General features: G+C 33.3%; 1 protein-coding gene across 11 annotated transcripts in view; it reads right to left on the bottom strand.

Annotated features, from left to right (window-relative positions):
- Positions 1-11,502: 11,502 nt before the first annotated feature.
- FAM126B (family with sequence similarity 126 member B) overlaps positions 11,503-18,646 on the bottom strand; it is a 51,674-nt gene continuing 44,530 nt past the window's right edge. For 9 of the 11 annotated variants that reach the window (XM_039354000.1, XM_039353937.1, XM_039353991.1 and 6 more), the window contains 3 exons: positions 18,384-18,543; positions 17,002-17,169; positions 11,503-12,276 (listed from right to left, as the gene is read on the bottom strand). In XM_039354000.1, the coding sequence (XP_039209934.1) occupies positions 11,678-12,276; positions 17,002-17,169; positions 18,384-18,543 (927 nt within the window). In that variant the 3' untranslated portion in view covers positions 11,503-11,677. Of the gene's footprint in view, positions 12,277-15,071; positions 15,511-17,001; positions 17,170-18,383; positions 18,544-18,646 lie in introns of all 11 variants that reach the window. The other 2 variants (XR_005557971.1, XM_039354006.1) reach the window with 2 other exon arrangements.

The raw sequence follows: 18,646 nt of genomic DNA on the forward strand, positions 1-18,646 counted from the left end.
CGGATTCGTGATTGGTCCTCTCTACAGCCAATGGTGAACGATTCCTCCCCGGAATGCGACGAGTTAGCCGGCGGTGACGTAGCCCAAACTCTGCTCTACAGTATCAGCGGGAAGATAGAGAGCGCAGGCATGTGGAAGCCTTCGATGCGGGCGGGCAGGCGGGCGAAAGAAGATTCCTGGCGTTTGAACCACCTAAATTCAACAAATAAAAGTAGCTGGGGGCAGCTTATGTAGCAATCTTATTCACCTTTCTCAAGTCTGGATTTCCTTCTTTATTTTAGCATTATCCCAGATCCATCCTGAAAGAGAAATAGGATATAAGGGCTGTTATAAACCCAGAAACAAACAAACACTGAATCGCCTGTACAAATGAAGATGTAGGAGGCCCCGACTAGCTATAGTCACTGAAGAATATTAATTTGAATAAAGTATACAATATCTTAACTTGATAAAGAACAGATAGAAAATGTCTTGTAGAGCAGCATGAAAATACAGAGTTGGACAATTTAGTATAAGAATTTCTTCAAAAGTGACACTGTCTTTCATTAAATTATTGCTGACTTCATTTACCTCCATTGCTTCAGCAAAACCAAATAGATGAGGTTAGGTTGTCTTCAGTCTGGCCTATAAAACCAATTTATTAAAACTTGAAAACCTGGTAAATATTTAGTACAGTAATAAATCCTTCTAATATTCTAAGAAATGTATCTGAAGAATATGAGAGTAAAAAGATAAATCTTTTTAAAGTACAATAGACTAAAATCAAGAATGAAGAACTTGAACTATTTCATCTATGTTGGACCTCAGATCCAGCATGGCTATTGTTCAGGAGAAAATAGATGTAGGTCCACATCTGAAAGGTTATTTTTCTTACTCCTAAATGGTTTAGGATGGAGTTAATATTTGGCCACTGTCACTGGCAGATTAGAAGTTATCATAGGGCATCTATAGAGCATCTTCAATGCTCACCCTACACTTTTTGAAATAAGGCTTTCTGTATTGTGACATTTTAGATGATTCTAAATCTGTAAATATTTCAACCACTATTTAACCCTTTAAATATTTATATTAAATACCCTTTGAAGAGTTTGCATATTGGAATGGAGTGGAATGGAATAGAAGCCAACATGCTTGTTTTAACAATTACATCAGTAGTGTGCACTGACAATCCTCTTGCCTATTAAATTCCCAAGACATGGGAGTATTTGGAAGAGAACCAATACACAACCTGCCAATGCTTCACAGATTAAAATACTGCAGCCTATAACATGTAAACCTATTAATGTTTTGTGCCAGGTGATAATAAAGATCAGGCCCATTATTCAATTATTTTTTAGTGCAAAACAAGTATTCTGGATTGTTACATAAAATACCTACCCAAAAGAAGCATGTTTTATGAGAGGAATATATGCTGTTCATGTAAAAGTGTACTAGGGAAAATATGACAATGTGACAATTTTTCCAGAAACAGCACAATATTTATTTAAACACTTTTATATATACATATATATTCTGCATTGCAGATTAGTTTTAATTTTATACACCTGTATTTACAATGATTCAAAATATTATCTATCTCTGGCAGTTATTTACAAATTCAACACCTAACACAGTTCAACATTAACCAGATTCAGTAAGACAGTTACGATAATGGCTTACATGCACCAGTATAATGATCTTCAAAAACATGTCATCTGAGCTCTGTTAATAGTTTTTCACAGGTCCTAAATTAGGGCCCCAATGCCACAAAGACCGCATCATGTTTAACATTTCACCAGCACCAAATTTTGATTTGTTTCAAATATCATACCAACCTGCTGGTGGAATATTATCATAAATCAAGTTCTTTTGTCAAACAGATGTTCTATAAAATAAGTGGGATATTTGTTAGCTATGTTTTTTGTAAATAAGGTAAAATAGGTTACATAATGCCAAGAATAGTAAAAATCCTTCAGAGATCTTGGTTTAGTAATAAACCTTTGTATAACAGGTAATAATTGGTCAGATGGAAGGTGTGAAGAGAAAAGAAAATGATTTTGAAAGATGAGCTTATGTAACTCTTGTCAAACTAGCTAGAATCAAACATTATAAGTCAGGTTATCTGTTTACAAACGTTAAAAAATTTATACCTCCCTTCACAACCAGTAGCTTGTTAGAAATCATTCAAATCCAAGAGTAAAGTTTTAATGTGACCAAGTTAAGTGAATCATCTTGTCTTTGAGATGACCTTGCAATAAAGAGATTAATTTCAAGTTTCTACAATCTACTTTCCAATCATAAGCAACACATTCAGAAATACTAAATACTAATGAGAATACTGTAAAAAGCAATTTCAAAATGAAGGCTAGCTAACTTGTGTAAAATTTCAAACACTAATTCATTTATATATCCCTCAGAATACCTAATTGCAGATAATTGTTTAAAAAGAAAAATTTCAAATTAGTAACCATATATGTTGATCATAAATAAAAATTCAAGTGAAAACAAAATCAAAATTGATAAGCCAGTGTAAATTAAATAGGCTTTTCCCCATTATCTACTAATTTCAAGTATTTTATATGTAAAATAAAGACACTGGGTTGGGTTAAACATGATAAATTATTAACTGCATGAATTGATATTATATTATTAATGCTGGAATAGGAGTAATCTTGGTACCATTTGAAGTGAAACACCAAAAGTATTCTGTTTCTGTTTTCTAGTGCCAACAGATGCTGCAATTTTAATTGTCTAATAGTGTAATCAACTTTTAAAATTAGGAGCAGAATGCAAAATTATACAGAAATGCTTTTGTACTTACTAATATTTGTCTACTTTGCAAATTGTCTCAACATAAAACTGATGCTTCTTATTACAAATCATGGAATGACTATACATTTGGAATCGTATTTCTGGGAAGAGCAGTAAGCTAGTTTTGAATAAGTTTTCAAATTTACAATATTTACTGTAGGCTTGAATATATTTAACAAAAACAATTTAAGGGCTTTAAAAAAAGTTATGCTCCAATCATATGGTAGTTTATGGAATTCTATACTGCAGCATTGACAATTCTGACAGTAATTTAAGAAAGGATGTTGTAACTTGTACCTTTTGTATATTTCATTATATTTAAATTTTGCATATAATGGAAAAAGGGATTTGAATACATACAAATAACCAATTTTTAAATTCTCACTTGCTTTTTGAGAGAATTTGAGTTTGAATATATTATTTTCCACAAAATTTAAGTATGTTTTAAGTACAAAATATTTTGAAAATCTTACTGCACATAAAGTGAGGGTTTTAATTTTTTATTCAAAATATTATTTGATGTACTAATCAGCAGAAAACTAAGTTAGATGGACACTCAGGGTAATAGTGGTATCAAGTATTTTTTTATTAAAGCATATTTGAAATATTAAAGATAATTTATTTAAAGAGAATTAAAGAAAAGAGAATCAAACCTTTAAAGAGAAATTAATGGCTTTTTGCCTAAAAGACAGATAAAGAATAACTTAAGAATTATTTTAAATGTGTCAGAATACTATGAAAAACATCCAGGGAAACAAATGGCATTGATATTTTTGGATGCACAAAAAGCTTTTGATAATCTTAACTGGCAATTTATGTTTCATCAATTGCGAGTGATGGACTTCGGTGAAAATTTTATACGCCGGAAAATATGGTATTTTCCGGCGTATAAGACGACTTGGCATATAAGACGACCCCCGACTTCGGAGATTTGCATGGTTTAGAAAGTCGTCCTATACGCCAGAAAATACGGTAAATGCAATTCAAGCAATTTACAAGGAACAATCAGCAAAGATACTTATAAATGGAGACTATACAGATAATTTTGAGATTAGGAAGGGTACAAGACAGGGATGTCCACTGTCTCCCTTGTTATTTATTCTTACACTGGAAGTGTTGGCCAGGAACATTAGACAAGATGGGGAGATCAAAGGACTGGAGATAAAAGATCAGAAATATAAATTACAAGCTTTTGCAGATGATTTGGTTTTTTATTTTGGAGGAACCTTTGGAAACAGCCACTAAATTATTGCAGAAAATAGAGGAATTTGGAGAAGTGGCTGGGTTGAAAATAAATAGGGAAAAGACTAAAGTACTTACAAGAAATTTAACAGAAAAACAGAAAGCTCAATATGTAGAAAAAACAAATCTCCAGATAGTTAAAAAAGTTAAATACTTAGGTATTTATTTAACATCAAAATGTATAACAATAAAAGAAGATAACTATGGAAGATTATTGAATCAAAAAAAATGGATTTGGAGAAGTGGAAAAACTTTCAATTATTATTACTTGGAAGGATAGCGACTATTAAGATGAATATTCTACCCAAATTGTTATTTTTATTTCAGACAGTTCCTGTTAAACTAAGCCAGAAATTTTTTGATGACTTAAATGCAACAATAATGAGATTTATATGGCAAGGGAAAAAAGCAAGAATTAAAATTAAACTGCTACAAGAATCAAAAGACAGAGGGGGCTTTGGGCTCCCAGACTGGAGACTTTATTACCAAGCCACTATTTTGTTGTGGCTTAAAGAATGGATCACACTGAAAAATAAACAACTACTTTACTTAGAGGGACATGATTTGCAACTGGGTTGGCATGCTTTCCTTTGATACGAGAAAAACAAAGTACATAAATACTTCCAAACTCATGCCATAAGGAATGTATTACTTTCAGAGTGGGAGATAGTTAAAAACAAAATTTATATGAAAATACCTGAGTGGCTTTCCACAATGGAAGCATTTGTGTATCCGAATTTAATTAACTATGACAAACTTGTGGCCTATAAAGACATTTTAGATCAGTGGTTCTCAACCTTTTTAATGCCACGACCCCCAACCGGTCGTAAGTCGAGGACTATTCAACCGGTTGTAAGTCGAGGACTACTCAACTGGTGCAGCACCGTTTGCAGAATGGGACTTTTGGCGGGCTCAGCAGGGCAGAGACAGCCTGGACAATTCCTATTGGCTTTTGAAAGCCAATAGAATTAGATTCTATTCAAGAGAGTCTATTTTATTGGCTTTCAAAAGCCAATAGAATAAAAGGGAGTAGCACAGCTAAGGAAAAGGGGGGGGGAAAGCCAGACTGCGTTGTTTGGTGACCCCCGTGAAATGGTCGTTAGACCCCAAATGGGGTCCCGACCCACAGGTTGAGAACCACTGTTTTAGATAAAGGAAAACTTAAAGGTAGGCAAGAACTTCAACAAACTGGCATTGATTTAACGTGGTCATACTTGCAAATTCAAACAAGATATGAAAAAGATGTAAAAGTAATGGGATTTTACAAAGAACAGACATCACTAGCTAAAATACTTTTGAAAATAGATGAAAATTTGATTAAGAAACTTTATAAATTCCTGCTAAACTGGAAGGTGGAAGAAGAACAAGTGAAAGAAACAATGATAGTGTGGGCAAAGAATTTTGGTTATTCTATAGATTTAGAAGATTGGCAAAAACTATGGGACCGAAATATTAAATTTACTAAAGCAATTGCATATAAGGAAAACTTATATAAAATGTTTTATAGATGGCACATGACACCAGTTAGATTAGAGAAAATGTTTAAAAATGTATCAAATATGTGTTGGAAATGTAAATAACAACCAGGCACTTATTACTATCTCTGGTGGATATGTCCTAATGTTAAAAAAATTTGGTTTAAGATCCATATGTGGCTAGAAGAGATGATTAAAATACAGTTTGTTAGGAATATTAGGTTTGAATTATGGAAAAGAGAATGAGTATTTAATATTGCATGTGCTGACAGCCACAAGAATAATATTTGCCCAATTTTGGAAAAATGAAAATTTACCATCTGACCAGGCTATGATAACAAAAATACTCGAATGTGCAGAAATGGATAGACTGACTTTAGAAATGAAAGAGAAAGAAGACACAATTTACTTTAAAACATGGGGAAATTTTTATTATTGGTTAGAAACACGCTAGAGTGAGAAAAGCTTATGAAATTTAAAGAGATAATTGATAATTTGTATTTATATTCAATGATTATTTGTATGAACTTGTTCTTATTTCTTCTTCTTCTTCCTCTTTGTATATTTCTGACCTTAAATAATATGGATTTATTGACTAATTTGTTATTTACGTGATTATATGGAAGGTTTTTAATAACAGAGTAATTATTAAGGTTTAATATGTAAACCCGGACTGGTAGACTTGCTGAAGCGATGTTATTTTGTGGGATTAATCCCACTTTTGTGTTATCCCTTTTCCCTGGTCTAACCTTTTTGTATGTTTCCCATTGTCTTACCCTTTTTGACCCTATCCCCTTATTACCTTTATAAAACTCAATAAAAATATTTATTTAAAAAAGAGAGAAATTAAAGGTTTTATTCAAATGATTCAGTGAATCTTTGGATCATAACCAATAAGTGCAATATTAAAAAGATTAACAGTATAAACAAATGTGAATAATTATAATGTGGTATAATGCAGAAACACTAGTAATTGGAAATGAATTCAATTCCTAATGAACCATGAGTAAAAACCGTTGTTAATCACTTCTTTCTTATGGACATGTTTAATTGTTTGTGTTAATTAGTGTTAAACAGCTGGAATGAATCAATTTTTGATTCATTTAAGTGGTTTTGCATGTATACCCCATTGTACTAATGTCCCAATATTGAATTCATGCATTGCTTTTAGTATTAAGCAATGAATCATATTACTAGTCTTTGGCAATTATTAATTTAAATTGGTTGAATATGAAGTTTAATTTTAAGTAATAAAACTATAATGCATGGTATGTGATTATCCAGAAATAATTTATAAAACAAATTATTTGAAATAATTTATGCAAATAGTATTTAGATTTGTTTGTCTTTTTCCCCATATGTTCTTTAAAATCTAAAAAAAATGGTCAATTTCATCTCATTATTTGTTAAAAGTTGAAATTTTTGTACTAATTAAAAATAATCGGTGGCTTTTGGGTGGTACTATCGACACTCAAATTACTCCTCCAAAATGTATTTGTAACAAGATAATGAAAATCTATTCCCTGAAGATCAATACTGATAATGAAAAAATATTAAACAAATATTTGGAAATATACATACATATATACATATATGTTTAAGAATATTACATTATGATTATAATTACATCTTACAAACAGAGCAATTGATTGTCAGCCACTGACAAATAATACACATTTGTGCATGTATATATGTATATGTATTTATATATATAATATATATGTGTGGGGGAAGGGGGTATACATACACACACACACAAACATATATACATATATATATGCACATATCCATTCCCCAGCAGGAAAAAAAACTACTTTTCACAAAATAGTGCAAATGAAAAGTCTGAAATTATTATGATTTCCTAATTTCAGTTGTAAAATATATGAACTTGCCTACTTTAAATCTACAAAGAGCATCAAGACACAAGACACCCAGTTTATGAATCAGATACTACTACCGTATATGTTTGAAAAAACACTATATTTAAACAATGTCTCACTGTGATACAAATTCATCATTCTATACCATTCTGGTATAGAATGATGCATAGTTTTACATGAAAGACGTATTAAGAATTCATTGAAAGAGCTGCCCGTAAATTGCACATTAGCAATGTTTGAAATAGTTTTGTAATCAGTGAGATGATTAATCTTATTCTCATATTATCGTCTGTATTATGAAAAAGCTGCAAGCCAGGTCAAATGGCATATCTAAAATAATGAAACATTTGGTAATAACCATGTAACTATGTGCTTACCTTTCCTCTTCTTACCTGTAAATCTAGAGCAAAAGTAATGGCAGAATATTCTTTACAATATGGTAAATGTTTAGATATGGTATTCCTCTAGTAAGGAAGGCAAGTAAAAAATATTATTTCAGACTATTGCCCTACCCAGTTTTGTTCATAGATCTTTCTTGTAAGCATACTTTCATTTTTTTTTTAAATACAGGGATTTTCGGTCTATATACCCATAAGGCATGAAGATGCTTTGTTCTTTTCCATTGTGCAGCTGGAACAAACTGTTGTAAGAACTGCCGTCTCTACTTAACAAAAGCTATTATTTAACAAGATACGTATAACAATATTTAAATGCAAATATCTGTCATATTCTTCTGAGCATTACTGTTGCCTATAATCCAGTAAAAAGTTTGTTATAGCAAATTACAAGGTTCAATTGAAAGTTCTGACTTCTGTGCCAATCTAATTCTATTTCATGCCCATGTCAATGAATTTTACAAACTATTCCGAGCATTGATTAGTTAGTTGTATCTTCACCCAGGCTCCACCATTTTTTAATTCTTTCCCTTCTTCCTTTTCAAATTAAGTACTGTAACTCTCTCTCTCTAGATTACAAGAACTGTGAACCACGGTGTATTTTCTGAGTAACACATGAAAGGTAGTGACTGAGTCTCTCTATATATATTTGGTAAGCATACATGGTAAGTTTACAGACTTTTGGATATTTCATGGTCAACATTATAAAAGCTAGTGTGCAATTCAATCCAGATATAACTGAAGGGGGGCATGACTCAGCAAACTCAAAAATGCTAAGAGGAAAGGAACAATCTTAACCATGAAAAAGAAATGAAGAGAGAAGTTACATCTCCACTGAGTCTGAACCTTCAAATGCAAAACATCAATACAGTGCTTTTAGCAGAAACTTTGGGACAGCTTAGCAGCAGATACATCAACAAATGTTGAAGCAGTACGAGCATGACCTATTAAGAGGACTAATTAATATTCTCAAGTAAGACACAGACATTTAAGAAAAAATATTCAGCAGTATTTCCTCCATCATAAACACATAAAAACAAGGTAAGCTTCGTACTTGAATCCATAGTATGAGAAAATTGCATATTAAAATAGAAATAGAATCTGAACAATGTACCTACTCTTTTTAAGAAAAATAAACATAAACCAAAATTGAAAACATACGTTATAATGTGTCAAATGATACTAAAAGCAAAAGAACTAAATACACAAAATGGTACTGTACAGAAGAAAACACTTTACTAATTATATGTAAATATCACCCCAACATATGTACATTGTAATTTTAATGTTGAAAAGATACAATATATTTTTATTCAATATTTAAAAAAATAAACTATAACTTCTTTAAGATGAAGATTTGCACAGTTAAACACATTCCAGTTTGATAGCAAGCTACCAATCATCAGTATGTAAATTAGACTTCCTGCATATTATGTGCATAAACTACACATAGATTTTTTTTTTAAAAAAAAAACAAGCTTAACGCGACTTAAATTTCTTTCAAAAAGAACAAATATATTAATTGGTCTGAAGTACAACAATATTTATTTTTTAACTAAGACTTTTGGCTTTTGCTATGTAGAATACATGGATCTGGATCTTAAAAAGCTACTTAGGTGTAAACCACAGGCTTGGTCATCCCAATAGGGTTTTTTTTTTAAAAAAAAAAATCTTGTCACCTTGGTCATAATCATTTCTGTAATCTTCACACCATTAAATCAGAAGGATGCAAACATAGTTTAATATGTTGCACAATGAACTGCTACTTAACACTTGAAAGCCTAAAGTTCCTAGTTAAAAAACTATTCATGCAGCTTGTATAATGGTCATAGTTTCTATTATTAAAAAAGACTGCTGAATTATATGGGAATCATATTAGTTCTCTAGAAAAATAAAGACATACAGCTAGGTCCCCTCTCACTTTTTCTACAGAACAAAGAAACTTTCTGAAGTTGTCTGTAATGGATGGCTTTAGAGCTCAAGAAATCTAACCTACATTATACATATTATTCAAAATTATTCTGAATATTCAATAATTACAGTGAATCACTGGGAAACATTCCTGAGTTTCAATAATATTGGAATTAAATTTGACATTAGCTTTGCTTTAAAGAGTGCCTATACAAAGTAACTATTACTTAGTGTAATAGTAATACTTTAAAATGAGGATTACTTTAGCTACAATTCTCTAACAAACTCCAGATTCAAACTAAAAGTCAGGGAAAAAAAAGAGTAGAAGAATTGGAAGCTATCAACTAAACTTAAATTTTTCTTTAGCAGAATAATGGCACTTGGTAATCTGAACGTTTTAACCTTTGACCCTTCTGAAAATAATGTATAATGTTTGAATCTCTTCAACCTGTAATTAATTCAAAAGGTTACTTTGGGGAGGGAAGAATATAACTTATATCTGTTCCTTTCATTAACTTGTCAACAAAATTCCAGGTCAAAGTACAGCAAAAAAATAAGAAGGCAAAACAGCCCCCTTTTGCTTTTCATGTATACATTATTCTTCAAAACATGATGAACACTTTCTTTAGAATAAGAAATGCAATTTAAAGCAGTGATCTACAGCACAGATATCACGTATTGCTGACACACCACATGCATTCAAGGTTAAATTCGACAGGATGCATTCCCAGATTAAAGTGGAGGAGATAACATCTTTAGCTCCCCCCCACACACCCGCATTACATTAACTATATCAAATATAACTGCAATGAATTGATCAAAATATAGGCAGTGAATTGTTTCCTTTGGAAAGAGAAAGCTGCCAAAAAACTCCCACTGCTTGAGAAATGATTTTAAGGAAAACTGATGCCTCAGTATTTCCAGCAGCCATTGCCTCTGTCCCTGGCATTTCCCGCTGGAGAACACTTGTCCTTTTTTGAAGCTTCTGAGTCTGTTCAGTGACAAAATTTAGTCATTCCACACAGCAAGCACCCTGAAAAACTCCCTCGTCTAAACTTCAATTGTTCTTGTAGGTTCCAAAGATTATCAACTTACAAAAGTAACTTTAAAAGGAGCATTGTTGAGTAGTCGTACTTGGAAAAGCCCATGTCCCATTTTCTCAATCTTGTTTTAAATGTACTTCATCTTTCAAATTTTTAACATGTAGAGAAACAACCCTGTTTCCTGGGTGGGGAAGACATGTAAACATGGCTCCATGGGCCTTACAACTGCATTGCAACCTATGCTGTCTACTTACAGCCCATTCATTCTGAAGGAGCAACTTCCTGGTCATATATACATGTCTCAGCAGTTGAACATTAAGCTTGGGAGGGCAAGAGTGGATCGATGGAAGAGGAAGACTACTCTAAAGTTCATGACAAAGTGCATTTCAACCACCATCAGAAGCAGTGACAATTTTTCTCTGCCCAGAATTGATTGCACTAACTCAGAGGTCCAAAGTCCTACTAGAATCTCTGAGGCACTCTTGGTTCCAAGAGACAAAAAAAAAAAAAAAAAATCATCACAATTCATTAGTCTTTGCAGAACTTTAGACTGAGAAAACTAACCCGTTTATTATTTCTCAGGAAAGCCAAAGCTTCATTTTGATAGGGATCATATTCTCCATTTCCTCTAATCTTCTCAAGACTCACAGTGTTGAAATGGGAACTGATCTGCCTATAATGGATTGCACATCACCCAAGGAGAACCAAAGGCTTGGAAAAGGCATAAAGTATATTTTATACTGTTTCACAATGACATTTATGGGAGAGGGGGCGAAAACATGAGGTTTTATTGCTGTTTCAGTACAAAATATAGTATAGTATATAAATGAATCGAACAAGATCATAGAAGCCAGGATTTTTCAGATGATAGGATGAAGATTGTGGATGTTGCTCAAAAAAGAATTGGACAGATGGAAAAAATATAGGAAGGTATAAACAAGTTAAACTTGAGATATTAGTTGCATATTGAAACTTGGGGATCGGGACTGCTTAGTCAGAGGAGCTCCTGGTGAGTGGGCATCTTTACCATTTCCAGCTTGATTTAACCGGTCCTCTTGTAGACTAATGGTTGAAAAACGATTGGAGTTGCCAGCTGCTAAGTTAGTAACACCATCACCGCCAATACCAACATTGGAACCCATCTGACTACCATTCACATAGTCAAACGATTTACTGGAAGAAGCACTTGCAGTTCGTATCAGGCTTACACTGCTGGCTTTTGGTACCACCTGCCCAGCAGGCAAATTCAAATGTTTCTTTGTGGGAGTAATTTCAATTGCATCTGTACTGAGGTCAATTGACTGGTACAGGTACTGCTTATGGGCAGATTCTCGAGGGCTGTCTGTGGGTTTGGTAGGCAAGATGATCTCCTTATCCTTGGCCAAAAGCCCAGCAACTCCTTTTCTTAAACTGGCCCTCTGAGATGCGGATGAAGGTTTGGTCCCGGGTGGCTGGCTGCTAAGTGATGCCCCAGAGGAAAACCCTTCGTCAGCATCATTGAAGTTCACAGACTCTTCTCTTCCACTGACTCCGTCAGTATCTGAAAATATCAAAGACCCCAGATTAAAAAATTACAATACTATGATTCAATTTCAAAAACGGGTAGGATTGCACTTTTTTTTTTAAGCAAAATCATGTTGCAAACATTTTGGAGAAACTTAAAACTTCAAGTTCCAGTGTTTTTGTTGTAATTGTTTTTATACTGCAGTCTGGAACAGAATGAATTTGTTACACAATGCTTAAATGGATTAGCTTTCTTAAAAAAAAAATGTGTCTAGGACTGTGTCCATAAGAATAACCTTTCTCAAAAAGTCATAAACCATTCATGTTTTACTATACATCTATTAATACGTAAATTATAATAATAAATTTGTATATGCCTATAATCCTAGCTGCACTTATTAATAAGTGTATTAAATACTATAGAGAGAACGTTTACCTCTGAGGAATGCTTATCTTCCTGCCATTCTCAGTGCTAAAGCTCAACCTAGAATGTCTGTGTTGGTACATAAAATTAAGTCAGAATTCATTTAAATAGAGAATAATCAGTTCTTTGGCCACTTTTTAGTTTATTTGATTTCATTTTTTCCACTCTAACTCAAATTGTACCTCTGCCTATCCTAAATACCAAAGGGGCAGTTCTACTTCAGTATTTGTAGGGGTTCTATGAAATGGAGATTTTGATGCATGCAAGTATTCCTGAATGTCAGCATCTGAGTATTAGTTTATATATGTCTGTATTTAATAGTGTGTGCATGTGTCACTGTGGGGTTTTGTAAGAATGTTTTTGCCTATCAGAGTTGCACTGGATGGTAAGATGAGTGGCATATAAATTTAATTAAATATACATATTTTTATTTTTTTTATTTCTGGACAGTTACAAATACTGACCCATTATCATGGAATTAGCACAATATGTATTATAAACAAGAGAACAGATTATTTACAAAGCAAAAGCAAGTCTCCATAGCTGATGTTGTGTCTGTAAAATTTTATTTATTTTTAGCTAACCAAGTGCTCTCAGATCATTCTATCTTCTAATTAATGCTTTGGACACCATTGTTCTAAATTAATACATAATTAAGCAATACTGTTCTATTTTGTACAGTAATCCTCAGCTTACAATTATCCTGACATACATCACTTCTCCTCCATGTCAAAAATCTCCTCTGCAAAGTAGTTATATTGACAAATGGAATTAAATCTGACAGCTGAGAGAATGCCCATTTTACAGACTGAAAGGATTTTTTTTTCTATTTTCTCAGCAATACTGACTCATTTACTTCATCAGTTTAACACTTCAAACATTAACAGTGCCCTGTAAAATAAGAAGGCCCCTTAGATTAAAAGAAAAAGAAACTGTGCCTTGTAAAATATTATGTTTAAAAAAACAAGCCACTTTGCATATGGTATTCTTCACACAAAAAGTTAAAAAGCCATCTGAAATAAAAGAAAGTCCTGAAAGCAAATGTGCCTTTTAGACTCTTTTATTGGACCACCATGCAAAGCTAAGTGAAGGTGACTTTGATTGAGCAGCAGCAGCAGCAGTGGCCGTCTTCCCAGCACCGCCTCTCTTAGCCCCTCCTTACTTTAACGGAGAGAACACAATCACCAGAGGTGTTTCCGAGTCAATTTCCATGGATACAATTTAAGCCTTACAATCATTTTGCAAGGATAAAATAGCATAAAGTGGAAGAAATATTTATCACTATTGTGGTTTGTCAATGATGTTTGCAACATTATTATTTAGTATAATTTAGCAAAATTATCCCTTCCGTTCAGAGAAAAGAGTCAGAGAGGCTCGGCGTAAATTTTCCAAATGCCACCACCATGCAGAGGCCAAGGCAGCTCAGCAGTGCTTGGAAAGTGAAAAATGAAGAAAACAACATGCAAGGGAGGATCTCACAAGCCATCATCACGTATTCAGAACTTCGATTTGGGCAATATACAGATTTACTAATGACTATAAATATACTCCTTGACTTCAATGGGAACAAAGTCATTTGGGGAAAAGCTTATTTTTCTCACACAAAAAAAAGTTCAAGTATACTCTGAACCAAAGTCTTTGTAGACAATAAAGCTTGTCAGAGAAACATAAACTCAAAAAGATATTTCAACAGAGTTGAATCAATGCTCCCAACGTTATTATTCATATTCAAAGCTTCTCTTACATAATCAGTATAAGAGGAGTATACACACACTAATCCTGTCAGCATTATGATTCTACTTTTTATTAACTTACAGAGAATATTTACAAGCATTTTGCTATAAAGACTGGAATATTCAAAATCAAGGATAAATAAATAAGAAAGTTCAAATGAAAATAATTCTATTATGATCGTAGAGCAGCATAATAAGAAAGATAAGGTTGTGTCATTTTGTTTACACAATTTTAAAAAGAAGGAATATTTATGAATTTCATGCAAAATCAGCAAGATCACCAAAAAAGAGTAATTTAACAAACTGTGATTTCCTTTTATGATTAAGACAATGCCCTAACCCTAACCCTAACCCTAATCTTTTCCTATCTCAGATCACAAAAAAACAAAAAAAAATTGTTCACAAAAAATATGATTTTTAAAATACTTTTTTATGTATGTTATGTTCACTTTATTTATCAAGAAAACATTTAAGCAACAATACATAATCTAAATATATCTAACATATTAAAGAAAGAAGTACTGTGGCATCGAAGCAATTCTTTTTCAAAAGAAGATTTGAGAATTTGTCTGGGAATTTCTGCACCTTCTTCTGGTCATGCACATGCAACGTGTAGTTAGTACAACAAAATAAAACCAGTGGGAGAAAAGTTGTGGTTAGGGCTCATTTACTGACCATGCTCAGATTCACTCAGTTCTAGAAGTAAATTCTGTATTTCATGCTTCCATTGTTTTCCAATAATGCCTCTCTTCTTTGGACACTGTGAACTTTCTGATTGCACATGATGGATTCAGATGCAATAAACAAAGAATCCTAATTCTAATGCTAATTCTAAAGGGTTTGTTTGCTTGTTGTTTTGCTGTCAGCTTGTCAGGCGCAGGAAATCAGGAGCCAAGGCGGTTCAAATGAATACAGGTTTAATGCATGTTTTCTACAAGACTCTGAACTACTAATAGTCCAAGCAAATTGGCAGTAGATAAGAGTCAACGGAATTCAAGGTGGGCTGGACTTAGATCTCTTGTGGCTGCGAAGGGACTCGAGATTGATGATGACGTGCTTGACCCCTCCCTCGGGCTCAGCTTGGTCATCTCCTATATAGCTTTCCTTGGAGTAACTGTGAAGCATGTACAGCACATAATTTGCAAATGTTAATAAAGGCTTAAAATATCAGCAGTGCCAAAAAGACTACACTAAAGACAGAAGAGAAGCACTACAGAAATAAATCAGGGAGATATGCAGATTAGCAAAGTATAAATTTATAATTATAACTTAGAATGCATTGCTATCTGAATACGTCTGCACCAGGACCAAGGGGACAGTAGATTAAGCACCGAATAAAATGAGAATCTCTTAGTAAAGAGTTAATATGAAGAATACCACTATACAGGGCTATTAAGATTTTTTTCTCTCTCTCTTCAAGTTTATACTATGCTACCTTGAGACCCAATCTTATAAATAGCACAATGGCAATTTAATTCCACTTCAGTCCACTGAGCAGGTGATTAAACATTTCAATGAACTGGAAGTTTGGTGTATAAAATAGTTAAGAGAAATGTTGCCCCTTCCCTTCTAATACTAAATTATAGTTAAATCATTGTATATGCTGTAAAGCATTCCAGGGCATCAATAGTTTTATTTGACACTTTTTTTATTGTGTGTGTGTGTATGTGTGTGTGTATATATATATGTATATATATATATATATGGTACAAATAAAATACGAACACCAGGAGAGTATAAATATAAAAATATACTTTACTAAAAGCTGCCAAGCTTTATACTCTCCTGGTGTTCGTATTTTATTTATACCATAGACATGCCCAGGAGTTGTATTTTTATGCAAATTTTCCAGCATATATATATGTACATACATACATACATTTAGCATACTTAACATGCTCACTAAAAGGGTGTTCCAGGATGTAATAGAATGAGTAGATGACCTTGGAGGATGAGAGAAAGAGATTGCCTATGGAACTATCAGACAAGAGGAGTTTAACTGTCTGAGGAAGAAACTTAGGAAGACCTGCCCTAATTGATCAGATGGTTAAAAGTAGCAGCGGAAAGTCTGTACATTCAGACTTACAAGATTCTGTTAAGATAGTCTTAAAATAAAGTAGATTTTGCTCATCTAGTCAGATTTCCTGTCTGGTTTACCCAGAAGGACTGACATCCATCTTGAAATCTGAAGGTACAAAATTCCTGCCTTAGGGTCTTTCCTACGTTTTTTTTTTTTCCTCTTGAGCATTAAACGACTGTGGTCTCCTCCCTCTCTTGTGTGATTGTTCTCTAAGCAGTATCTTTCCCTCATCCCACAAGATCATCCACATGTTCCAATAAAAGTGATCCCAAAGTTATCACATTATTTACCATGCTAAGCTAGATATTATACAGATAGTCAAAGTCCAAAATGTTAGAATAAATAATTCTAGCCCTAAAACTAGGCATAAAGGGATATGTGCAGAAAGAAAGAAATAGAAGGAAGTATACCTGTGGTCAATGGAACATACTCTAAAGCAAAAGTGAATTCTGCTTGGGAAGAAAGAGCCAGGATCTTCCCCAAGAAATGGCTTTACTGACTTATGCCACCTTATCTCTGTCCTACCCTCTTTTGTGGCTGGTGTCAAGTTGGGCTCCGGTGAGCCATGCTCAGGGGTCCTGAGCATCAGTACGTCCCACTCTTGCTTGCGTTTGATCCCTAGGTCTGTGGAGCCGTGCAGGATCGGAGATCCAGGAATGCTCATGTCAGCATCATTTGAGAAGTCAAAGCCATCTGGGATTCAACATATAATATTTTAGTGTCTTTCTACTCTTTCCCTAATCATTACAACCCAGGAAGGGAAATGAAGGTGTACCTTGAGCCCACAAAACCACACCTGCACTTCTCTCAAAGAAAGTTGAACAGCATCATAAAAATAAATGGATATGATGTACCACGTGCAAGAAGACATTAAATGCAACACTTCTGCAGTAAGGCTGTACATGATGAAGGATTTGTAAAAATGGGATTAACTGTTTTTATTATCAAGAATTCAGAATGAAAACAAAAAGCAGAATCAGCAAGTAGTGTACATAAATAAATATCTAACAAGGAATTTAACGTTTAATAAAAGTTCAAATTTTATGTTTTTGCAGTCTACTATATATTTACCAATATAATTGATAAAAAATAATCAAACCATACAAAGGACAAACTCTTCTAACAGAAATTGGTATGTTTCCAATTTAACATTTGTTTTTCTTTTTGCTGGCAAGAGTGACTTTAAAAGATTTGAAGTTGTTGCCTATGGAAACTAAAAGGTTCTTAAATTATCCCTCACACAAAATATTTGAGATTTATCATTAGGTTTGCAGAGCACAGTTCCTGAAAACATTAGTAAGAATTAATATTATAATACCAGTTACCATTTTATCAATGAAAAAACAAAGATAACATTTTCAATATTGTCTAGCTTCTGTTGCTAGTTTGGAATTTTACACATACCTCTATACCATTATTTTTTAAAAAAACAGCAACACACATCCCCAGGCCAGATATAGATTGTACACTGTGAAATAGTTTGAAAAAGAACAAAAATTCTAAATTTTTAGAGATACTATCTAGCTGGATTTGCTCAGGAATTGTAAATACCGACACACCATCAAAATAATGACCTTCTCAACAATTTTTTAAAAAGCAGAAAGATCCAACCCCCTGAAAGTAGAAAGTAATTACAAAAATTTTAAAGTACCATTCAATTTCCATACCATCATATACCACTTCAATCACTTAAGCTTTTCTAGATTTCCCAAAACATAAAATAGGAAGAATTCTTACTTCATTATAGTGTGCAGTCATGATTCCATATTTGTACATATACATAGGTAATTATTTTCTGAATGTCTATTTACCTGAAATTAATGATCAAACTCAGGCTTAGAAGCTAATATTTGCCAGTGGAGAGGAATGATACCATATTACCATCTTCACTTTGCATTATAAATTACCTTCTCTTCTCCAGCGATGTCGGCGGATTGAAGCTGTTGTAATAGCTGTCCGAGAAATTCTTGGCACTGTTGGAGTAACCTCTACTTTCAAAACCTTCTGTCCTCCTTGTGATGCATCAGGAGCATCAAAAGGTAATGAATTCTTCATTGCATTTGCAACCTATTACAACAGTAAAATGCTGTGTAAGTGTCAGGAACATAAGATCAGGTCCATACGTGAAGGTCCAATTAAACTGATTTATTGCTGCTCCTGCCTATGCACA

This window comes from Crotalus tigris, unplaced genomic scaffold, assembly GCF_016545835.1.
Source record: "Crotalus tigris isolate CLP2741 ecotype Arizona unplaced genomic scaffold, ASM1654583v1 scf7180000017568.12009008, whole genome shotgun sequence".
NCBI classification, from domain to species: domain Eukaryota; kingdom Metazoa; phylum Chordata; class Lepidosauria; order Squamata; family Viperidae; genus Crotalus; species Crotalus tigris.